Raw genomic sequence first — 23,060 nt, forward strand, 5'->3', positions numbered from 1 at the left:
ATTGTGGAGTTTGAGTGAAAATGGGATTAATCATATAGAAGGATTTTTAAGATTGTCCCTGACCATGGGATTCATAGGCATCCTTCATGGTGCTATTCTCTGACCACCCCCATAACAGTAAGCCTTTTCCCCAAACCATAAAGGTAGGTAGTTCCAGTCTTTTCTTTGTTAATTGTAATGGAGCTTGCATGCTTCCACCTGGTCTAATTCACTGTCTATTCATTTGTGTCTCAAGTCAGTAACATTTCAAGCATCAGTATTTAAAATATGTACCTATTCAAAGCAACTGCAAGTCAAAACTGGAAGGAAAACATAAAACAATGTTGTTCCTGAAACCAATACAATCTAAGACAAGTCTATGAAAGCCCATATAAAATATGGTCATGAAGTCACTTTCCTGAATGTCTGGCAAGATGCTTCATGTTTTATAGTTACAGATTTTTCCAGAAATTAGCATTTGTTTTTCCATGAATAAAGTAATTTTTAAAAGGATTGTGATAACAGGATCTAACAATGGCCTGCTTCATGCTATTTGTTCCACAGCACGAGCTTAGATTGCTTGTAAAAATCTTCTCTCAAAAAATCTTTTAAAATTCAGTGTTGATGTACCTTCACCCAAATCCAAGAGCTACAGAAATACGAGCCAAGATGAATCTCTTTAAAAACAAAACAAAGGAATTTCAGTTAAGTCCATACTGTCTTCTTTGTAAAAATATGTTTTTAATCATCCCTCATGATGCTTAACTGGTTTTTTCACATGGTTAAAGAGTTTCTTCTTTTCATTCAGAAAACAGTACTTTTAAGGTTTTTTTACTTTACAATTTATTCCAATTGCATTTCTAGTGATTTGAGACTTTTGATGTGAGACTCTTAGATGCCTTAAAAGATATCCAGCACCTCTCATATCCCTCTAAAAATATAAAACAAATTTTTATTTGAATGAAATGGCAGTTAATTGGTTAATATTAGTCTCTGATCTTTTAAAAATACAAAATATTTAATTTGTGACATGCAACAGATGTTGTGATAAATATAAACTTTTTTGTGACAATAAGCTGTGAAATGAGCACTCAACAGTTCACCACTACTGCAAACAACGTGTTTGAATACATCTTTGGCTTTAAGATGGATTTTAGTTATTTCATTTTGTCCTCCCTATGCAAAGCAACAAAGAACTATGTATCCAATTTCATGGAATAATTGAGAAACACATCACAATGCATAAAGGGTTTATTTTCTCCCTGCAATCCACTATCATCAACTTAGATTTCTAGACCAGGGAAGCCACCTGCTGACATTCACAAGCATTAATTGACAGTGCTTATCCTTACCAACTCTGTCTCAAAACTAAGAGTGAATTTTATAAATTTGTCTGCATGCACTGACTTTGAACACACCAAAAGTCCTGGTTTTGGGGTAGTGGTGATGCGTTTTCAAACTCAAAAATCTTTTTCCTGAAGCTATTAAAGGTTCCTGAAAATCTTATCTTCCCCAAACATGCATGCAGCTGCCATTATAAACTGTTCTGTCTCCATGGCTTTTGCTTGTTGACAGTACAATTTTACATATATTTGATTTGACATCTCCCACATTAACAGTACAATAAGCATGCCTATATAAAGAGTATAAATAAAGAAACTATTAGTACTTTAACCTAAAATTGTGATATACAAGTATCTGAACAAAGGGATTCTTAGTTTTGACTTCAGCTAAAACAAAATACAAGAAACTCAACCAGCATGAGGTTTTGAAGAAAACAAAACCCTACCACAATAGCACAGCAGAGAACAAAAAACCCATAGCTTGATTTCTATTTAAGAAACTACAAATAAAAAATTGAAAGAACCATAGCAGTAAATAATGTTAACACCTAGACCTAAATATTTTTGTTTCCTAAAAGATATTTTTCCTTGGCTTTTTTAATATTTATCATTACATAGTGAACTCCAAAGACCCACTGATGTGCATTCACTGTACTGAATGAATTAGAATGGTAGTGTTCATTGAAGCACACACCACAGGGAATGAGTTGTAACTAAAGCACACTAATTATCTGGGAACTACATTCAGCAAGCATCTCAAATATTTTTAAAGAAGCATTAGATTTCAACCCCTTTTTCTATAAAAAAAGATAGCTGCAATTTACATAGCTGTCTCTTATTTTGGGAAGCAAAGTAATGGATTTAACAGATCACACTTATAACAGATTCCCAGCAATATGGTCTGGCTGAAGAGTCACATAGCCACATTGCTGGGAATGTTTGTACATGTAACTATCTAGGAAATGGCATTTCTTTTACAGTTGTATTTTTAGCATAGAATTTCTTTTAAGATTTAAATAAGTGTTAGGAAATTCGTTATAATAGTGCGATTCAATAAAATATTATTTTAAAAATTATTTGCACCATTTCTCTCCCATTTTTTCTTTAGGCAAAGGAAATTAACTTAGGTTTTCTAACTTAACTTTTACATTGCCAAAAGTCAGCAAAAAAGTTGCAATGTTTAAGCCATAGCCACTGGAAAAAAGTATTAAATAAAAATGGTGTATAAAGTTTGGTTGCTTTCATGAAGCTCCAAGAACATATTTTGATTGGTACGAGAGAGGCTTTGCAATATAATTATTTACAAAAATGTACATAGTCTGGTTTTGCTTAGAAAAATATTCTCTTTAAATTTAAACTTTTCAGTGCAACAGTCTCATTTCCAGACATAGCACCTGGTTAATCACATAACACCTTTTTGTGAAGTTCTTTTTTTTTCCCTTTCCAGTCAAATCCCTGTCCTTCCCCAAAATTGTCTCCATATGAACCTGCATAGTCAAGATGACAATGAAAACCTTTAAAATAAGTTTTAAAAAGCATTCATGATATGAATGAAACTGTGTACTGCTATTTTATTGATATTTGATAATATTTTTAATATTACCAAATTATATCATTTTAATTGATATTTGATAATATTGATAATACCATTTGGGTGAAATGGTATTATCACTAAGCTGAAATGGGTGGATAAAAGAACTTTTGGCACCATTGGCACTTTCAGCCAAAACACTGAATAGAAATTTTCTCCAGCATTCGCTTAGCTTTGCTACTGTTAAACACCTCACAGAGCATGCTTTGCAAGCAGACACCATGTAGAACCATTTAAAGATACCTCTGACTGAAATGTCAGATCTGAAAAAGGGGAAGAACAAAAGAGAATTTCAAATAGCATTTTGTTTCTCCTCAGTGCATAATCGTTATGTTGGGATCTTAAGGCAAATGAGTCAGAACTAGCACTGATGTATAATGCTCTGGTTGAGTAATTTCACTAGAGAAGGAATCAGTACCAACAAACCTGACAAATGTCCAGGCACACTTTCTGCAAATAGTCTTAGAAAGAGCTGTTGAGTGTGGTTTGTGGATTTACATATAGCAGCTTTAGTCAGTTTTCTGTGCCAGGAAATTGAACTACTCTGGAGAGATACTTTAGCCTAAAGAGTACACTGTCTTAAATGCTTCTACAGGACATGCATCTAGAGTGATTTATACCTTCTAGTTATTAATTTTACACATCATACATTTAGGAAAATAAATGGAATAAATATTAGAAAAGTAAAAAGGAGTAAGGTGCAGAAAAGTCAAATAGTCTTTTAAATCCAGAGATCAATGATCTGTGGAAATTAATATCCAATCTTCAGGATGTTAAACATATTGAACAACATAGCAATTGCACCTGCACAAAACCTTTGCATAAAAATGTTTCAAAATCTGTATCAGTCTCTTTGAAATTCCACCAGTATCTAGCAATGAAACAACTAATTTTCTATAGTTAACAACAGCAGACATCCTAAGTGCTTTAGGACTTTCCATTTTCAAAAGAACTCAGCACTCACTTCAAATGTCACTTGCTACTAACTGATTAAAAGAACTAATATTTATTTTCCTGATCAGTTTTATATTTACTTAAAAGATTTTACAGAGGAAAAACACTAAAAAAAAAAACAAAACAGTACTGACTCAATCCTTTCTCCCTTTTTTATAGCCAAACTGAGGTCAAATACTAAATTAAGAAATTTTACCAGAACCTGAAAGAAAATCTTGCATAAATCTTCATTCTGCAGAAACATCCATTGGTAATGATGCAGTATAAAATAAATTTTAAAAACCTGCTGCATTTAGTAATTCCTCCAAAAGGGACAGGCATCTTTTCAGATAACTTTAGTGGCTTTTCAGCTTTTTTTGAACTGGCTTTTCAGTTCAGTTTGAACTGGCTTACCAATCTCATTTATGATGCCAGCTTAGCACAAACTCAGCCACTACAAGTTATCAGAGAGCTCAGTTTTATGATTATAGACCACGAGCATTAGCAAAATATTTCAAGAAAAGTGAGATTCAGGGAAGTTTTAAAATTGATACTGCAAAGAGAATTTATTTTAATTTTTGTACATACAAAGACACTCAATGATGCTCCATGAAAGAGCCTAACAAAGCAAATGTCAGTTAAACTGACCTTTTGGAGTCTTCCAGCTTTTTTTAAGCTCCCAGTGTGCTTATTCTTCTGCTCATTAAACATTTTGCAAGAGGTATCAGTAACGTGACACTCCGAAACTTCATCTTCACCACCTAGAAACCAGATTAAGAAACTTAAAATGAAAAATGCAATCTTATTAAATGAGACTGCAACCAATTATTTTATCATAGCACAGCACTGTGCACCCTTAAGATACTTAATAATTTGTACCAGTTTTTTTTCACTGGATTCCAGTTAGGGAAAAGGAATGACACTCAAGCATCTGATTTCATATTTGAGTACCTGTTCTTATAAATAAACCAGTTGTAAAGCTCCCAATTTCCTATATTTTGAAAACAATATATTAACTACAAGTAGAGAATCTGCTAAATTGCTATTTATTATAAAATGTGCAATTTCTCTGCATAGAGATATTTGGGTATGAAACTTCAGTGGCTAGAATTTCTTTTTCTTATTGACACAATACTTTTGGTACACATTTTGTTTATCTAAAATGACATGAAGGTCTGAAACTTGTTTTCACACTTTGCATGCAAATCTAGCAAACTGTTGGCAGCAAGGATTCTGTGCACATAAAGGCATGTCAAACCAATTATATATGAAAAGGAACAATCCATAAGAATGCAAAATGCAAGAATACATCAAAACCCAGTATTTTTCATTATGTATTTCATGAATTCTTCAACTCTGTTAGGATGACTTTCCTAAGAACTAAATAATAAACTTCTGAATCATTTGAGAAAATAGCTTGCCTGCCTAAGATGAAAAAATTTGATCTATCTTTTAAACAATTAAGCTTTAATTACTCTAAATTTAGAGAGCATTTTTCCCAAATGTCACTCAATAAAGTCTAATTTAGAACATTTGTTCACTTTTCATTTCAAAAAAATGGATGAGACCAGATAAAGAAAGTTTAATTAGTGATTAAAGTGGCCTAAATTTAGCTCCTGCCAACTAAGTTTTTTGATTAGTTTTGGAAAATACTGAAGGGTACTATCCCTATTTAGTATGCCTATATAACTAAGAATCATTTGTTTTTCTCTGACAGCTACTTAAACACTTAATCCTTGAGGTGACAAAACATCAGATTACAATTCATTGTGATTACTCTCTTTAAAATTATAATCTTTAAACTAGTCAAAATTTATTGTGGTAATTTTTGTGTAATAAATGGAAACCTGGTTTTCAGGTACAATTGCTGATTTAAAAATCAATATTTAGGTATATAGTGTCATGTAATAAAGAAATAACTAATAGCTATGTTAATTTTATTTAGTATTGTACTGAGACCAACTATTTTCAATCTGAGAAAGACTGATGGCAAGCAGAAGAGGAGAAAACATCTTGCCACACAATAAAGAAAAAAAATCTTTTTCCATAAAAACCAGAACTTTTAAACATGCATTGCAAATCTTGAAAAAAGACCCAAACTAATTACATGACTGCATAGGATGTAAGGAGATCATGTATTCCACTGCTATACCAAAGTAGTCTCTGTTAATTTTGATTAGGTTATTTCAGCGTTTTTTGGTTTTTTTTTGAAGGGTAGCTTGGGTTGGGGGCTAACAGTGAACAGTGGTGTAATATTCTAATAATCTTTTTACTACTCTTGGCCTGAATGCTCATGCTCCATGGCACTTGTCCCACTTGGGCTAAATTCTTAAAACCTGTACAGTTGGACTTCTTTGCAGTTCAGGTTGACTCCTGTGGGTTCTTCATATTTACAGGAAAGTAAGAAGAGAGGATAATGTCCCTTATCTCTGATTATCAGCTGATGGATCTTAGGCATTACATTTATAAGGCCTATTCTTTGCTATTTTATTCCTGTCTAGCAGCACTTCACAAGCACTTTCCAGCTTTTCCATCTTATAGGTCTCAAGCTCCACTATTTTCTGTTTTTTCCTGATTACTTTTTAAAGCAGTCAGGCATAAATAAATGAGTTTTCATCTCTAGTACCTTCTCCTAGAGGACTTTAAAGTTGACAGAAGTTTTTGAAGCAATTGCATCCAGTGTTAGTTCTCCCTAAACTAAGTTCAAATATGCGAGTAACTCCTGCCACTGCAGTCCATTAGATCCCCTAAATCCTCTTCCAAAACACTGCTCAGTGATTGGCACTAAAATGAACAACTGAGCCCTCTGAAGCATTATCACAAATTAGAGAGATTTTGCTTTGCAATTTAAGCTTCTACTCATTCACGGTAATTTTAACACCTAAGAGAAGTTTTGAACCAGAATATTATCTTCAAAATTCCATTTGATATTTCCATTGAATTGAAAAGCAGTGATTAGGCAAAATGAGCTAGTTCTGCTCAATCAAATAAACCATGTCTATCTAATAAAATCTTTTCCTATTGTACAATACTTCAAAAGTATTGTTCTGAAGTGTCATTGAAGGTATGTGGTATCTACTGTTTTGTACTTATCCAAAGAAGCATTTATCCCAACATGAAGGAATTAAATCCAAATTTGTCATCCTTCAGGTACACATGCACAGAATATTTAATACCTTGTGTTATTATATTATAGCATACAGATATTACTGAAGCATTACCAAACAAATTTTTATTTTACAGAACATAAATTCTTCAAGTTTTCTGAAAACGTATGTGCCCCCCCAGATCCTCACAGAGAGCCTGTTAATGGTTTATAAAAATTGTATGTAATTTGTTATCTGCTCCAGGACAAGTGCCATCAGGCTTTGGCAAATTTGACTACATCAAAATAATTCTCAACCTCTTCCTCTACTCAGAAATACTTGTCTTCTTTTGTTTTAATAATTAGTTATAATTCAACTTTTTGGGATGATAAATAAAACAAGGAATCAAGGAAGAAACCGTTTTCTTCTTCATGCCTCATTTGTTTTTTAATAGGCCATAACAGAATCTCAATAGAGGACATTAGAAAATATTTTTAGTGAGCCTATCTTCTTCCAAAGCTGAAAAAAACCAAAAGGCACATAAAATCTAAGGAAGTTTTCACATGTGTGCTTTTAAAGACATAACCATTATTTTAGCAGCATTAAGACCCTTAACACATAGAACTTCAGGTAAAACTCAATAATCTACTAAATTAAACACAATTTCTTGCACCAAATAACAGAATGACATTCTAGATTTTCCAAATTAACACTGAACTACATTAACTACAGTACAATGGGTCTTAGTTTAAGTCTTTTTGCCAATTAAGATAATATTTGCCTTCCACATTAGCATAAATATATAAAATTCACTCAGATAAGCCTTATGTTTATTTTTAAGACTGGAAGTAATGCTAGGTCTGAGTTCAAATTTCTAAATGATTTTAGCATGATGAAAGCTTAAGAGAGTATACTCTCACATTCCCTGTGCATTGTTATGTATTGTTGTAGCTTTCAGATGAAGCTACAACAATACATAACAATGTTCATCTTACTCATCTACATGACCTGAGATGAGTAAGATGAACATAAGTAGCAGAATTTATTTCAGCAGAACAGGGCAGCCTTGAACGTGCCCTACAAAGGAAACCGAAGCTTGCTACCACATAAGTATTAGGCCTTGAAAATTTGTTTTCAGATTAGCCTGCATATTCTACTTTAAAATGAAATATTCTATATAACCTATGGAAAGAAAGCCTATCAAATCATCTTGTCATTAAAAGTACTGGGTAAAAGTGCCACTGACATAAAATCACAACAAAAAAATGAGTAAGAAAAATGTTAGATATTTAAAACAGATATAACATTTTATATGGCTATTTGATTACTTGTAACCATATATATATGATGAAGACAATTCATTAGTTTTTAAAAATATACTGGATTTACCAGCTTTCAAATAATGTACAGGATACAGAGGAAAAACCCCAATTTGAAATTTATTTAATAATAGGGGCAAGAAACAACTCACATTTAATCAAAAATGAAATGCTTAACCCATAATTAATAAAAATCAATTATTTCATCATAGAGAATCACAGGAGTATGTGTAATACAAGATTTTAATTTTGTACCACGAAGCTTGCATTATTAGGGAAAACACAACTTCTCTTACATTATTGATTCCTTCCATTTTTAAGTGAGTTCATTCAAGCTGTCAAACTTGAGGTCCTACTTGCCTACACTTTGTGTAAATCTATAGAAATAATATACTTTGGTGAAATTAGGGAAATCCATTTCATCAGGTCCAGCATGTCAGCAGTAAGCTTGCTGTATGCCCTCCTTGCTGCCCCAAGATCTTGAACTCCAACATTTCATGGCCACCACAGTCTAGGCTGTCCTTGAGCTCCACATTCCTCACCAGCACCTCCTTCTTGGGGAGAACAAGATCCAACATGGAACCTCTACTTCATGGCTCATCTCTCACTTGGAGCAGAAGGTTGTCCTTTATGGTTGTACATTTATACCTGTATGACATACAGCTGCATCCACTGTTTTTTTAAACTGTGCCAGAAATTATGGACTCCATGTATTAAAATACAGGTGTAATGAACTCAAAATGGCAGCTCACAGTTCAGCTGCTTATTACTCACATGTATAGGCACAGTCATGGTTCAACATTCCCATTGGATTTCATAAGTCTGATAGCAATTTTGCTGAGCCCTTTAAGTTTATAATTAGTTTTATATAATTAATTGATGCACTACTACAGAATTTTTTAGGGAAGATAAATTCCTAAAATACATAATTATAGTTACAAATATTCAACTCCATGTAAAGCTTGACAAATCTAAAAATATCAAAATCTGAAAATTATTCCAATGTAAGTTAGGAGCACCTTTCAGAGAAATTCATGAGATTTAATATTTTAGAATCATTTACATAAAAATACTTCATGCATGTTTATGCTAAACCAACTCAAAAATGCTTCAATATAAAAAATGCTCTTAAAATGATAATTAAAAATTAAGATCAGTTCCATATAAAAAAGTAATGGTTGAAAAAGATGCTTACATTGAAACTCTTGCAGGTCTTATTTTATCGCACAAGTTACATATTGCTAACTCAAATATTTTTTTTCCACTAGAGATTTTATGATCCTAACTGCAATTTTAGTAACAATTTTCACTTCTGAAATAAAAATAATTTGAACAAGGGAACCTATGATGAGACCATGGTTTCTTAAACAGATTTTGAATAGCAACAGAAGGTTAGGAGACTGAGAGAAACAAGGCTCAACATTACTTTTTTAATGTACAGTGAGCAGTTTCCTTATCTTCTATGACTTTGTGTTTGTAAAGTATGGGAAAACAAATAGGTGTTCTTTCAGATTCTATGCATTCATTTATTTGACTCAGTAATTAAATCAGTACCACAGTATTTTCTTCTTTTGGTGTGTTTTTGAAGTATTTTTCCTTTTGGAATGGCAGTTCATTTTGCAATTTAGTTGCATTAGTATATCTAATGCAGTATTATGTCTTTTGATTTTCCAGCTCTATGTAGTAACTTACCAGCAGTGTGAGCACAGTCATTTATACTGTTGTAGGATTTTTCATGCTGTGGCAGCCTGCTCACATCATCAGCATCTAGAGCTTCTCCAGAGTCATCTTTTTCACCACCTGATATATTTAATGGTATGCTTCCTGGATGTTTAGCTGATTTGATTTTTTGCTTTACTGGAAAATCATTTACTGAAATAGACATCCTCCTATTTATCTTAGTAGTGTTATGTGGCTCACAGAAACTCACATCATGTAGGTCCATGCTTGTAGAAGAGTGTTTGCAACAAACTTCAGGAGGATTCTGTGATTCCTTTGGTACTTGTATCTGTACTTCATTTTCATTTGAATTACATGACGAAAAATAGTCTTCATATGAAGACTCTTCAGTGCAATAAGACTTGCTATAAGTAGTAATTTCTTGCAAGAACCCCATAGAGTCTGATGCACCCAGTTCTGAGGTAGCCAGCTTCAAACTTGGTAATGTTTGCAGTTTCTTTCTCTTCTTGTCTTCAATAACAGAATCATTTCTGTCAGCAGGGAAGCTTTTATTCAGTGAATATTCATTTAAGTCTCCACTATTCACAGGCAAATTAGAGAGACTGTCAATCAAAGCAGGAACAGTATTTAATTGGACTATTGTTTTGGAAGGAGTAATATGATCAAAGCCCTCAAGAAGAGAACTTTCATTTGCAATTGAAGTAGTCTTGCTCTTTTGATTTTTCTTTGGAAAATTTAAATGGTTTTCTCCGAAATCCAATCTGTCATCCAAAGTAGGCTGTATAATCTGGTTCTTTGTTAAACTTCTGGTACGTTGTTTTGGTGTTAATCTCTTCTCCTCATTGCCATGTGATGGAGAGTTCACTGATGTGCTCATGGAAACATGAATATCAGTCCAAGAACAGGCATGTTCTGCTGCCTCTGTTCTCGGTCTCTTTAGCGGCTCAGTTCTCCAAAGATAATCACAACTGGAGTTCGAGCAGTCTTCCATTTGTTCTTCTGCAAAACAAAAAAAGTGGCAATATAAATGTATTGAACAAAACAGAAAGAGTATCAATTTCTTAGTGAAATATATATGGAATTCCTGAACTGGAAAAAAATAATTAGATAATTAGCCGCTTCTCTGGATATTATATGGCAAGTCAACAAAAACTGAACAGAAAATGGATTAGAAACAAAGCACATTCTATGCTGACAAAAACCTACAGTTCTAGTTATTGTATCCCCTAACCTGGTCATAAGCACCCACAAGTCCCATTCTGCTTTCTTGAAATAAGGCAACAGAGCAACTCGTTATTCCTCTTGCATTTGTAGAGAAAGCAAGATTATATGCTGACAAAGTTAGCTTTAATAACAGTGGAAACTCAATACTAATTTTTCTACCACAGCATTAGTACTACCTTGAAGATTTTGCAGGTAAGATGGATTTAAATACAACACCATACTATCGTGTCACATACATTAAAACCATGTATTAAACATAATAAGAACGTGGATAGACTTATTTCTTGTATCTGTTCTTATGAAATTAATTTGTGTTAGGTGTTACACAGAATCTATTCATAACTCTTCACAATAAATTCCTCCAAAACAAGTTAATGTACAATTAACCTCAACATACATTTTTTAAAATCCTGTTGTTCTACAAGATGATTGCAATAGAAACTTTTGCTAAAGTAGCTGTTTAGTGCAACATCACAGAATACTCATTCTTTAATTTCTTGATGTTATTTGCTTACTAGATATAGATAATATTTTTAAACATATAGTGTAGCTAACTGTATTAAGAAAAATAAAACACAGACATAAATTTCACACGGTATGACCAGTATCTCATACTGATAACTGACAAAGTCAGCTTCAATCCTCAAATTAACCAAGCTTCTTGAACTTTCTAAACCTTTATTAACCAATCTCATATATCTCTTAGACACAAACATAGGGGACACTGTCACAGAGCACTGGAGATGGAAGCTACACTGAATGCTGTCATGGGAATTGGTGGTCCTAATGTAAAATTACATTGTGCAGTTGCAAAGCTGAAGGGACATATGCAAGGAAAGCTCTCAAATCACAATGTTCTACCTCATCAGCACACAACTAATCTACTAAAGTAAAGGAGTTTGCTGGCAGAGCTATGCTACTCCCAGTATTCAACCATCACTTCTCACTAATATTGCATGAAGACATAACAAGCTGTCACAGGCTGCAAGACACCCACAGTGTTCTTAGGTCAGCCAACATGACAGAACTCCTGTCTCATGTCAATAAAATAAAACACCTCAAAATAGCACGTGGTACAGCTTACTGTTGAGGGAGAATGGAGAGCAGGCAAACTGCTCTAGTGGGCCTTATTACAAATTCTAAAGACTCCCTTCTCCTCACTTTTCTACTGAGATCAAGGCCAGCATCTGACTTGAGCTGTTTGCCCCTGTGACTGAGAGATGACATGAGGTCTGAAGCACAAACCTACTGCATACCTAATCAATACTATCAAGGTATTCACTGATGTAGGTCATCAGACATAACAATCTCCTCCCTGCTAATACACCAAAACACAGGAACAAACTCCTAATTGATGAGAATAATTTTATGAGGTTCTTACCTTACTAACAAATTATTTTAATCCATCTTAAACCATAAAACCTTAAAAAAGCTGATGTATTTTTACTTGTGTTATTTCTTCAAACTTGATCACTTAATCTGAAAAACACATTAAGCTAACTTTCAAATTCATGTTTTTCAACTGAAAAGTTGGAAGACATTTCAGTTCTTTGAGGTCTTATCCTCATTCAGATCTCTTTTAAGCTTCCCACATCACACTCTTTGGTCAGCACTCTGTGTTCTATATATGATCACTGTTAAGAGCAGAGAAGATTAATACCATGTAGGACAGAAAGATATTAATAGGGAAGGGTATGAGTAGAGAGAAGGAAGTGAGGCAAGCAATACAGCTGTAAGGCAGAGCATTTACCTATTGGTATCCTCATGCTCTATTTTTCTTGACTTCTTAGTACAACATGCTTTCTTTAGTAAGCAAAAACTAAGATAATTCAGCTTTAAATATAAAAGATCGAGAAAATGGATGCAGTTCTCATTTGAGTATACCATATTTCCAAAGTAAGATATAAAGGCCATGTACTATTTTTAATTTCTGTAAATATATTAAGTAGTGTTAGTTACCAGGTAGCAGCTCATCTTCTGAATTAGTTAAGATGCAAGTAGAAAGTGGACAGTCTCCTGGTGAAGTACTTGGAAGTGTTTGAGTCATTTGTGAAGCTAGGAGTAAAAAAAAACTATTAGATATTTGTAAGCATTTTTTCTAGGTAACTCAGCAGCACATTTTTTCTGAATCTAAAGAATAATGTAAAACTATTTAGAAATTATTACTGATATTTCTAAAGCCTGTTGAGGGATTTTACTAAAGAATCTGTGAAGTCTTGCAATTGGCAATCACTGTCTTAATACAGCAGAAATGTTTTTAATGTTTGAAGGTTTACCTTAAAATTTGGAGAGAAAATAAATACAAGCCTCACTAAAATAAACTGAGATTTAATTTTTCATCCATTTGTATTACTGCTTCTTTACTTTCACAATTGTTTTTGAAATTAGAAATTGACAATATAGGTGACATGCACATCTTAAAACTTCAAATACTACAGATGCTTCCCCACCAAAAGATGTTCTACATTCAACATTTTTATAGTAATTGGCAAAGCCTACTGACTTAGATCTAAGTATTTTCTCAGTAAGGCAATGCAAACACTAAAAAAATCTGCAAAATACAATCTAGATATAATTAATTAGAATATCCATTTTAAAATTGACTAGATTTATTTAATTAGGTTATTCACATTTATTTATTTTTTAACTTCTGTTCCTCAGTACCTGGACAGATATCTCATCAATTCTGGAGTCCTTTTTAAACTGTTGATATGGGAGATAAGGAAATAATAATTAGTGTTTCACTGTCAAGTTTAAGTAAGAGGTGACAATATCAATTGACATGGCTAGAAAGTCTAGCATAAACATTAGTCCTCCTGAGCAGCCTAGTGATTAAAAAATTATTTTGCAATCAATGTGTTCCAAACATGCAATCAAGAAAAAAATTCTACAGGTGAGAGCACTGGTGCATGAAAAAGTCAGCAATAAAACCAGCAGCCATTTGTGCATACTCATAACTTAGTAAATTCAGCTTCTTACCAGTAGGAGAAAGATTCTCTCTTCTTTCCTTCATATCCTTTATTCTTCTTTCCATTTCATTGCATTGGTCTTTTATCTTATTAACAGGGCTGTATATAAGTGAACCATTGTCTTCAAATAATAAAACTGGTACATCTGCATCTGCACAAAGAAATTGTATTTATATATTAATATTTGAATGCTGTAACAGCCTGAGATGAAGTTTCTTTCTTTAAAAAAAAAAAAAAAGACTTGGCAAAAAAAAGTTTTCTTAGATCAAGGTCATTACAGATACCTTAACACAACAGAACTGCAAAGAACTCAGTAAAAATGACATCAACTTAATTTCTCATGGTAAGATGCAAAAAGCTCACAAAAACCCCAACCAACAAACACCAAAACCCCAACAAGTGCTTTAAAAACATTTCACATCTTAGTAAAAAATATTCTTACCAGTATTAACTGCAGTCTTTTGTAGAGTTAACTCTTTAGCCATTTGGTTCAGTCTTTTTTGAAGCTTTTTATTATTTTCTGGAGTTTTTTCAACATAGTCTTTTGGCTGCATACATTTGTGCTACAAGACAGACAAAACTCTTAAGTATATGTACAAAACTGCCAAAATAATGACACCCCCTATTTTGCCTACTGCTTTGTCACAGTATTTATTATTGGTATTTATGCTGCTTATTGCCTCCCTGAGAGTGACAGATAATCACAGAAATTAGCATTTTGCAAAGGAAACTTTAATATTAAATAAGAAAGAAGGTAATAGACTTTTTTTTTGCTTGCACTAAAGATTTAAAGGTAGTTTTAAAAAATATTTGTTGCAACTCTGTAAAACATAAGCCACATAGTACTTGTGGTTTTTTGCTTAGTTAGCATTATATAATTTGAATTTAGATCTTAATATTTTTAATTACCAATACAAAAACTTGATTTATACTTTCTTCACATGATCACAGCAATAGACTGTCTTTAAACTCTTACTGAGATGGACAGGTAGAGTTTACAGAATGTTCTGAAAATATTTCAAATGCTTGAGGTCAAAAAGTCAAATTGGCATCTAAGGAATTGTGATCCATCAGGAAGACTGATGCAACATCTCAAAGGAAGAGAGCAAGTTCAAACTTTAAAGTTTTTTATTCTAGGCCCATTTAAAAAAACACATACTTTTTTGATTGGTAGTAGAAATCCTTCATTAGTGTCTACTGCAGGAAATAGGGATTCATCAACATGGGCTCCAGTTTCTCGACACCTGTACAGTAAATTAGAGGAGGTTTGGTGGGTTTTTATTCTCTTGGTTTTGTTTGAAGAATGAGAACCTTTATTACAAGAAGAGTTGTCTGAGCCCTGTAATAATGTAATAATGAAACACCAATCCTAAGTGTGTAACTTTAGGTTAAGTACTGTAATGTTACCCCTTCCCCTGCCAAACATGTGATCCAAATTTTTGTGCCGATGATGCCCTCCAAATTGCTGTTCTGGAGGGGCAAGATGCCCACGGGTGTTGTTTTCCACACCTTTCCAAGATGCCCACGGGTGTTGTTTTCCACACCTGTCCAAGATGCCCACGGGTGTTGTTTTCCACACCTGTCCAAGATGCCCACGGGTGTTGTTTTCCACACCTTTCCGAGCTGCCGGCCTGCGCGGGCAGCAGCCGCTCGCGTGGCTCTGGTGACACCTAGCGATGGGAGCGCTACACGGTGTGAGCCTGCACGGTTACAGCCTCATCCTTGCTCGCCTTGGAACGCACGAGAGAGACAAACCACTGCAAGTATTTGTCAAACTCACTGAATTTACAGTTCTCAGGAGCATCAAAGAGAGAGATTCACCAGCGTGGTTCAGTGACTGTTGTTAAATTCTGGATAATAATCAGCAGAGATGTAGACTACATGAAAAATTACATTAATTCAGAGATTTCATTGATTCAGAGAAACAAAACGGAAGAAAATTTTAGTATTAAATCTATGAATCTTTTACTTTGCAGACAAATCTGAATGCAAATGTTTTATATAACTTATTTGTGGGATGAGTTATCCTGCTAAGAAAACACATGTAGAGCTTCACAATTACGCATTTGATGTGGAAGTATTAAGTGTGCCCAATTTGGGCAGATTGTAGCTATTCCATTTTATATGGGGTTTTGTTTCTGGGTTTTGATTTATTTTTAGACTGCTCACTTAAGTATTTGTGTTAAAGAAGTAATAAAAAACTTTTTCGCAGTGATCCCAAAGCTGTCACCCATTTTCATTACACTTTAAATTTTTTTACATGACAACAAGTCCATGACTTTTGTTTGCTATTTTTAAACTTAGACACATCTATCATTCTTAGAAGAAAAAAAAGCAAAAGCAAACAATAGTTTTAAAATTTAAAATAACTTTACTCAGCAGTTATAAATTTTTCAGATTTTTCATTTTCATCTTAAAGAGTTGTCTTCTCAAATTACTTCCTAAACTGTAGAACTGCATACAGTTTAGGCTCAAATAGATGCTCATATTATAGAACAGAAGCTTCCAATAAAAGTTTGAGGCAAAACATTGGAAAGAGCATTAGAAATCCAGTAAGAATTCAACAAGGCAATGATCACTAAATACTGCACGAACCCTTCAAATGTTTCAGGCTTTTATGGAGAAAACCAAGTATTACAGCACTTTTCAGCTCATTGGGCATATTCCTCTGAGAGGCTCAAGCACTGCTCAGGGGAAGGCAACACTGGGGTGGGTACAGGTTTAACAGGCTGGAAGTAGGGGTTCACCAGCTGTTAAGTGTGAGAGTATTTCCCACAAAGAGGAAGAATCAGGAAATTCCTTGTCTGGTATTTTCAGAGCTCCAACATCAAAAAAGTAGCATCCAGATTAAATATCATAAACTGCAGCACCCTGCAGGGTCCTCCAATATCAAGATTCCCAAGACCATGTAAGAACATAAAAACGAAGCCAAACATTCCCAGTTTACTGAGTTCTACAGATTTCTGGTTGTCAGATGGTAAGAGGCAATACTATACTTGGGTTTTGATAAAATGAAATGTTTAATTGCTTCAGTAATTGTTTTACCCCGTGTAAATCTTTGCTCACTATGATTTTGCAACAAGGAGTTCTACAGCCTAACCCTGTGTTATTGAAACTCATAATTTGCTGTTTTTTCTGATTCTATCTCCACATGTATTGATGTAATGCTTTTCAACTTTTCTACTGGAAAGGAAATAGATTCATTTCCCATTCAGCCTCTCTACACAAACTTTTGTGTTCACAGTAGTCTCCCATCCTCACTCCTCTTCCATACTGAAGCATTCTTTTCTTACAAGATGTGATTGAAGAGACAATTATTTTATAACTTCAGTCAAGCTCATTGCCATCCTCTGGCAACATTCCAAATATAACTATGATAAAATGCTGTCATTCCACTATATGAAGTTTTATGTTCTATTTAATTTGATTTTTGACTACTGCTGAGGTAACAATGCTATGAAAATGTCTACTGCAAGTATCAAAATGCAATGATCATCTTTTTGATATGCTTAAGAAGACTGCTTTAAACAGCCTTCTTGACACCAGCAAGAATTTTATTCCCTTCAGTCTTAGCTTCTTAACAGATTTTTTTTCCATTTTAAGTAGACTCCTTTTTAAATTTATGCATTGTCATAGAATTTCTTGGGTTTGGTGTTCCAGTATGAATACTTATACTGTAGACATACTTATGAAAAGGTTCTTTGATGCAGTTTGAACAGCAATCCACAAACCAATTAAGACCAAGCAATAACTAACATACTTGGTTTTGCACTGCACTCCTACAGGAGTCACCAACCCCCAACCAACCAGAAAGATGATACATACTATTACCTTGCTGAGATAGCATTTCACAGCTTTTCTGACCATTTTGAGAATGTTCCACTTGTTACTGAATGAAGCAGCTAGTTAATCAAGCCAGCTTTTTTAGCAGTGAACTTCAATTCATAGGAACTCTGCATGATTTGCCTACATAAATTATCAGGTTTAAACTAAGTTTCCATTCACACAGGACCATAATTTTATGGGTACATATTATTCAGTCCTTCCTATTTACATTGTTCCAGGGTTCAATAAACTACCTTGTATCTTCTGCCTACCAGTGTCTGAGACATGGATGTACTAGACATGTAATGTAGTCAGGCACTCTGGTTCTCTTATTACAAAAACCTGAAAATTTGTATGTATACTACCACAGACTCATTTTAATTTTGTACTGTGTTTGCCTCATTTGAATAACCCCATGAACAGTAGGAATATTCATTACTATCTCTTATACAAGTTTCAGTGCTCTTGACCTATATTTTGCTCAAGGATTTGATATTCTCATGAATTCTGCTTAGAGCATACACCAATCTAAGCTGTATGTTCTTCTGTACCCTTTGGCATTTACTTTAAACTAAGGAGCAGAAGAAAAAGTTTATAGAGAAGTTCGATGATAATTCACAGCTTGAGTCCTCCTCTGAAATAAAACACATCTATTTTAGATGACTCCCCAAATTCCAACAAACTTCACCTTCTAAGTCATGTACCAAGACCTTGCTTTGGTCAGAAAATTATAAAGGAATACTTAAAAGATACCAGGAAGATGCTAGCCTTCACTTTCCTATCAAACAATCTAAGTTTTCCCTGTAGATGCTTTCTCTTGTCTTCCTTTGTTGCTGTCATCCAGCTAAAGTTAAAGTTCCTTGAGGCTTTTACACCTGGATTTCAAAACTCCATGATGTCCCCTACAGTATCACATATCCAGCTGTTTCTATGCCTCAGCTTTCTACAGTGTTCATCCACTCAATGCCTTCCAGCAGTGCAGAGGAGAATCTTTTGGTGGAACTGTGATCACAGAGAGAATATTTCTGTATGACATGTCCTAGACTCTCCCCTGTAAGGCACTCTCATTCTTCCATTGCTGGTGGTACTCATCTGGATTTTTATGAGATCCTTTTTACTACAGCACATCCAAATCACCAATAATTTATAGTTCATGTGGCTAAGATTTCAAATTCTGTATTTATACACTTAGCCACATGAAGAGTATATTCAATTTTACAACAGTTTTGAAATCATCATCACTGTCACACATTCAAATAGCACCAGGTCCCTGAAAGACATTTTCACATAAATAAAATTTTGCATCACCCTCATTTTCAAGAACTTGAGGTATTTCTTCTTTGGTGTTAAAGCTGGCTGGATTGTGTGACTGTAACTTCTACATCTGACATACTTTAAAAAAAAAGAAAACCCCTCTGTCTGCAGATTTGCATTAATTTATTTTTTGGCTAGGGACTTGCATCATAAGTTTCCAGGCTGTACTGGCATACATTTAAGTGTCTGTAGGGCATAGATTTGTGCTCCCCTTTAAAAAAAAAACCCCAAAAAAACCCCAAAAAACAAACAAACAAACAAAAACCCCAAAAAAACCAAAAAAAACCACCACCCAGCCCAAAATACTTGCACTTAGCAAATGCCAAAGGACTGGTTGCACAGATGAAATTTTTCTTCAATTTTTTAAAAAATAAATTGAACTTTTTCCATATGGTAGAAGAGACTTTTCATGAAGTTTTGCTCTGAACTTGCCAAATATCTTAAAAACCAGAATACATATGGATCTTTTTCTTTCTTGCTAGGATTTATTCTGTTTACAGGATTTAACTACAGAAACAGTACAATGCCCTTGATGAAATGTGCTTTTACATATGAAAATGGAAGAATTGTATTCAAAGTAAGTATGGCCTTCACTGTCTATACATGCCACCTGAGAGCACAGGAGTAGAACTGTTAACAAATGTACTATGAAACTAGTTCACCACATTTATTTTTTAAGAGTTTATATTTTGCCTTTTTGTGTAAGTCACATGCTTTATAATAGGAATAACGTCACAGAAAAGTTTTCATTTACTCACAGATTTATCACATTTATTTCAAGTACATTAATAAAACAGTTACTGCATTTAATTTTTTCAATTTAAAAATACTAGAAAATTATTATTATTAAAATGTTATCTCTGAAATAGGCCACATTCATTATAACCACAAGTACTCACTTTTCCACCCAGAGTACAGAAACTATTTTTACACCGATGTTCTGTGCTTTCTTCCATGTAGTCAAACGTCCATCTTTGAAGACTACATGGGTGACGTGCTTGTTCAAAGTTTTTGAAACCTGCAGAAATACACAGAGAGCTGATATTAAAGTCTGATAATTGGAAAATGCTAATGAAATCAGCTAGTGTAGCCCATTTTTAGTGTATACACCACTAGCATAAAAATTTATTCTAAACATTATGTTAAGGACCCTTTTGATCTTTCCCAACTTCACAAGAAGCCTCAAGCAATCAAAACTCCAGTCTCATTAGGCAAGCTAATGCAGGCTACAGGGATGGAATAGCCCTTTGTTTTCAGTCTGCTCTAGGTTACCATTTTCAGCTCCCTACTCTAGATGTATCACTAATTTTGCAACATTTTAACTTATATAGTGCAACATAATTTCTCATGCAACCACCAGGGTAGAAAGCAGATGCCAGTCCCCAAAGAAATAACAAAATATCTTTTAGGCAAAAGAAAGACTAAAAGCTAACCTCACTTTTTAAACTACATTTTCATCCATAAAAATCACTTTTAGTTTTGAGGGAAAGGCTGTTTACAAACAAAACTTATATGGAAATGCTTTAAAAATGGGAAATACAGAAAATTAAAAGTCAGCACAGATGATCAAATTTTCAATTATCAGCCTCCATTGGCAAGTGATGCTTTCAGTTCTAGATATTCCATTTTTCACAAACAAGGCTTTTATTGTGGAGACCAAGCACCCCACACAGAACTGCTTGATCAGTTGTGATTGTTGATGTGGTTACATCAATAGAACTCTTTTTTTACTGCAGCATCTCCCCAGCCAAACAGAAATAGCTCCATAACTTTCTGTTGTGCCCTCAGTTGCATCATTATACTTTGCCTATAACATGCTGGGTGTGTATTTAGCTTTAAGAAAACTATTTAGCTTTTCCAAACATGGCTGGTGACAAGCTGATTATGACTTAGAAGACAAAATCCCATGATATTTCAGTATCTAGGTATAAAATGATCCATTAGTCTCTTACAGAATAAATTATTACTCCAGATGCAATTGCTTACTCACTTCTGCCAGTATCTGCTCACATGTCCTAAGGATGCTTGATGTAGCTTTGCCTCCAAATTATGGAGGAGCACCACCTTACACCTCCCTCTCACCTTTCCCACCTCCTCCCCTTACCCTGTGCATCTTCTGCTGCTCAGCTGAACTTTGAGATGTCAGAATCAACAATCTACCAAAAAACTAATTTAGAATTTAATTTCCTGGCACAGTGAACCAAGCCAGCTAAGTACCACGTGCTCAGCCAAGAACAGGGAAGTGCCTGGAATAAGGAAGGGGCATGACCACCCCTATTCAGTCATAAGGATATACTAAAAAGGCTCATCTGTATCATCTGCCTGCACCATATTTGGTTATTTTGACACATTTGAAGAATTTTGAAGCCTTATACTTCTGCCATATTTTCTGTGAGACAAAAAGTCTTACATCATAAGAATAGAATTACACAGGTCTGACAGTACAGCACAGAAATATTTGTTTTACTCGAGTTATTTACTTAGAGTTGCGTTTGCTTTAGTAACAAAACCAGCTACCCTGTTTTGTCACACTCACTCAGCTTACTTCATACAGAAAGAGAGGATTTGGGGAGAGCAGCAAGATTTCCTAAATTACAGTAAAAGACATTCACACATGCCCATTTTAAAGAGCACTGGGAGTCCACACAAGAATTTTTTTAGAATAAAAAAAATCTAGGCAATAAAAATCTCCATTAACCAATGACAATGTGCTAGAAGGGAAGATGCCAGTTTGACTTTGGTATCTGGTTGAAATGTTACAGCTGGCAATTAAACATCTTTTGCACCTACAAGTCAACTATATCTGGTGTGGAAAAAAATCATTGAGACATATACTGAAACTTTTAAGATGTATTTTTACCAGCACTTGCTGGAACTGATACAAATTTGGGGAGAGTGAATGGAAGAATAAAATGTCATGGTACTTGGGTTAGGAAACATTGTACTAACAACAGAGCAGCTGCTTACATGTTGATGAAAACAAAACAAAGTAAGATACATGCTTGCAAACCACAGGTTTTCAAGACTCAGATTTACTTTGCCCACAGTCTGTGGCAAGCCAAATACTTCCCACAAGAAGCATGATATCACATTAATATGCAAAGAGGTCTGTAGATGTAGAAAGGCTTTAAATGCATTTCCCATCTGTCAGCAGCAAGAATATTACAGCACACTGGTCTATTCTCAGGTCTCTGATTTTCTGCCTTCTTGCCCTTTAAAAACTCATACTAAAAAGAAATATATGTGACAAGTAGAACAAGCAAGCTAATTTATAATTAAGATCTTTCCTATTCCATTTATTTCAAAATAGTTCTCTTACTTTTGCTCCCATATCAAGAAGCTGCTGTTCGAAGGTTTTTGAGTAATTTTCTGTTCTGTTAGATGACCAAACTTCTACAAAGGCAGAAACACCTGGATCAGAAGACAGAAAACAACAACTAATGAAGTATATACCATGGTAAATCCTGTTAAACTGCCTCCTTCCAATAAAAGTTTATTTTATACATACTGCATTCAGTTGCAAATACAGCTTTTTGTAAACTGAGCGTCAGACTTCAGCTGCAAAAATTTTTTTAATGTATTTATGTCCCCTAAATTAATTGTAATGGAAATAACTTAGAAGTCTGACATTAGCTAACTTTCTACTTCATCTATTTAAAACACACTACCAGCTTAACAAGCAATACATTATCTTTACATGACTGCTCACTCTTACCATTACTTAATCACTTTTAATCTTCAGATTAGTTAAAAATTTGAAAACCAGTTGATACAACACAACTTCTAGAACAAATAGA

General features: G+C 34.1%; 1 protein-coding gene across 1 annotated transcript in view; it reads right to left on the bottom strand.

The window, feature by feature from the left end:
• MCPH1 (microcephalin 1) overlaps nucleotides 1-22,670 on the bottom strand; it is a 118,706-nt gene extending 96,036 nt beyond the window's left edge. The window contains exons 1-8 of the mRNA XM_063153408.1: nucleotides 22,583-22,670; nucleotides 20,163-20,281; nucleotides 15,284-15,368; nucleotides 14,567-14,687; nucleotides 14,135-14,275; nucleotides 13,115-13,210; nucleotides 9,944-10,930; nucleotides 4,495-4,607 (exon numbers count right to left, since the gene is read on the bottom strand). Of these exons, the coding sequence (XP_063009478.1) occupies nucleotides 4,495-4,607; nucleotides 9,944-10,930; nucleotides 13,115-13,210; nucleotides 14,135-14,275; nucleotides 14,567-14,687; nucleotides 15,284-15,368; nucleotides 20,163-20,281; nucleotides 22,583-22,594 (1,674 nt within the window). The 5' untranslated portion in view covers nucleotides 22,595-22,670. The remainder of the gene's footprint in view (nucleotides 1-4,494; nucleotides 4,608-9,943; nucleotides 10,931-13,114; nucleotides 13,211-14,134; nucleotides 14,276-14,566; nucleotides 14,688-15,283; nucleotides 15,369-20,162; nucleotides 20,282-22,582) is intronic.
• Between the last annotated feature and the right edge of the window lie 390 nt (nucleotides 22,671-23,060).

The sequence above is a fragment of the Melospiza melodia genome, chromosome 3, assembly GCF_035770615.1.
Source record: "Melospiza melodia melodia isolate bMelMel2 chromosome 3, bMelMel2.pri, whole genome shotgun sequence".
Taxonomy (NCBI): Eukaryota; Metazoa; Chordata; class Aves; order Passeriformes; family Passerellidae; genus Melospiza; species Melospiza melodia.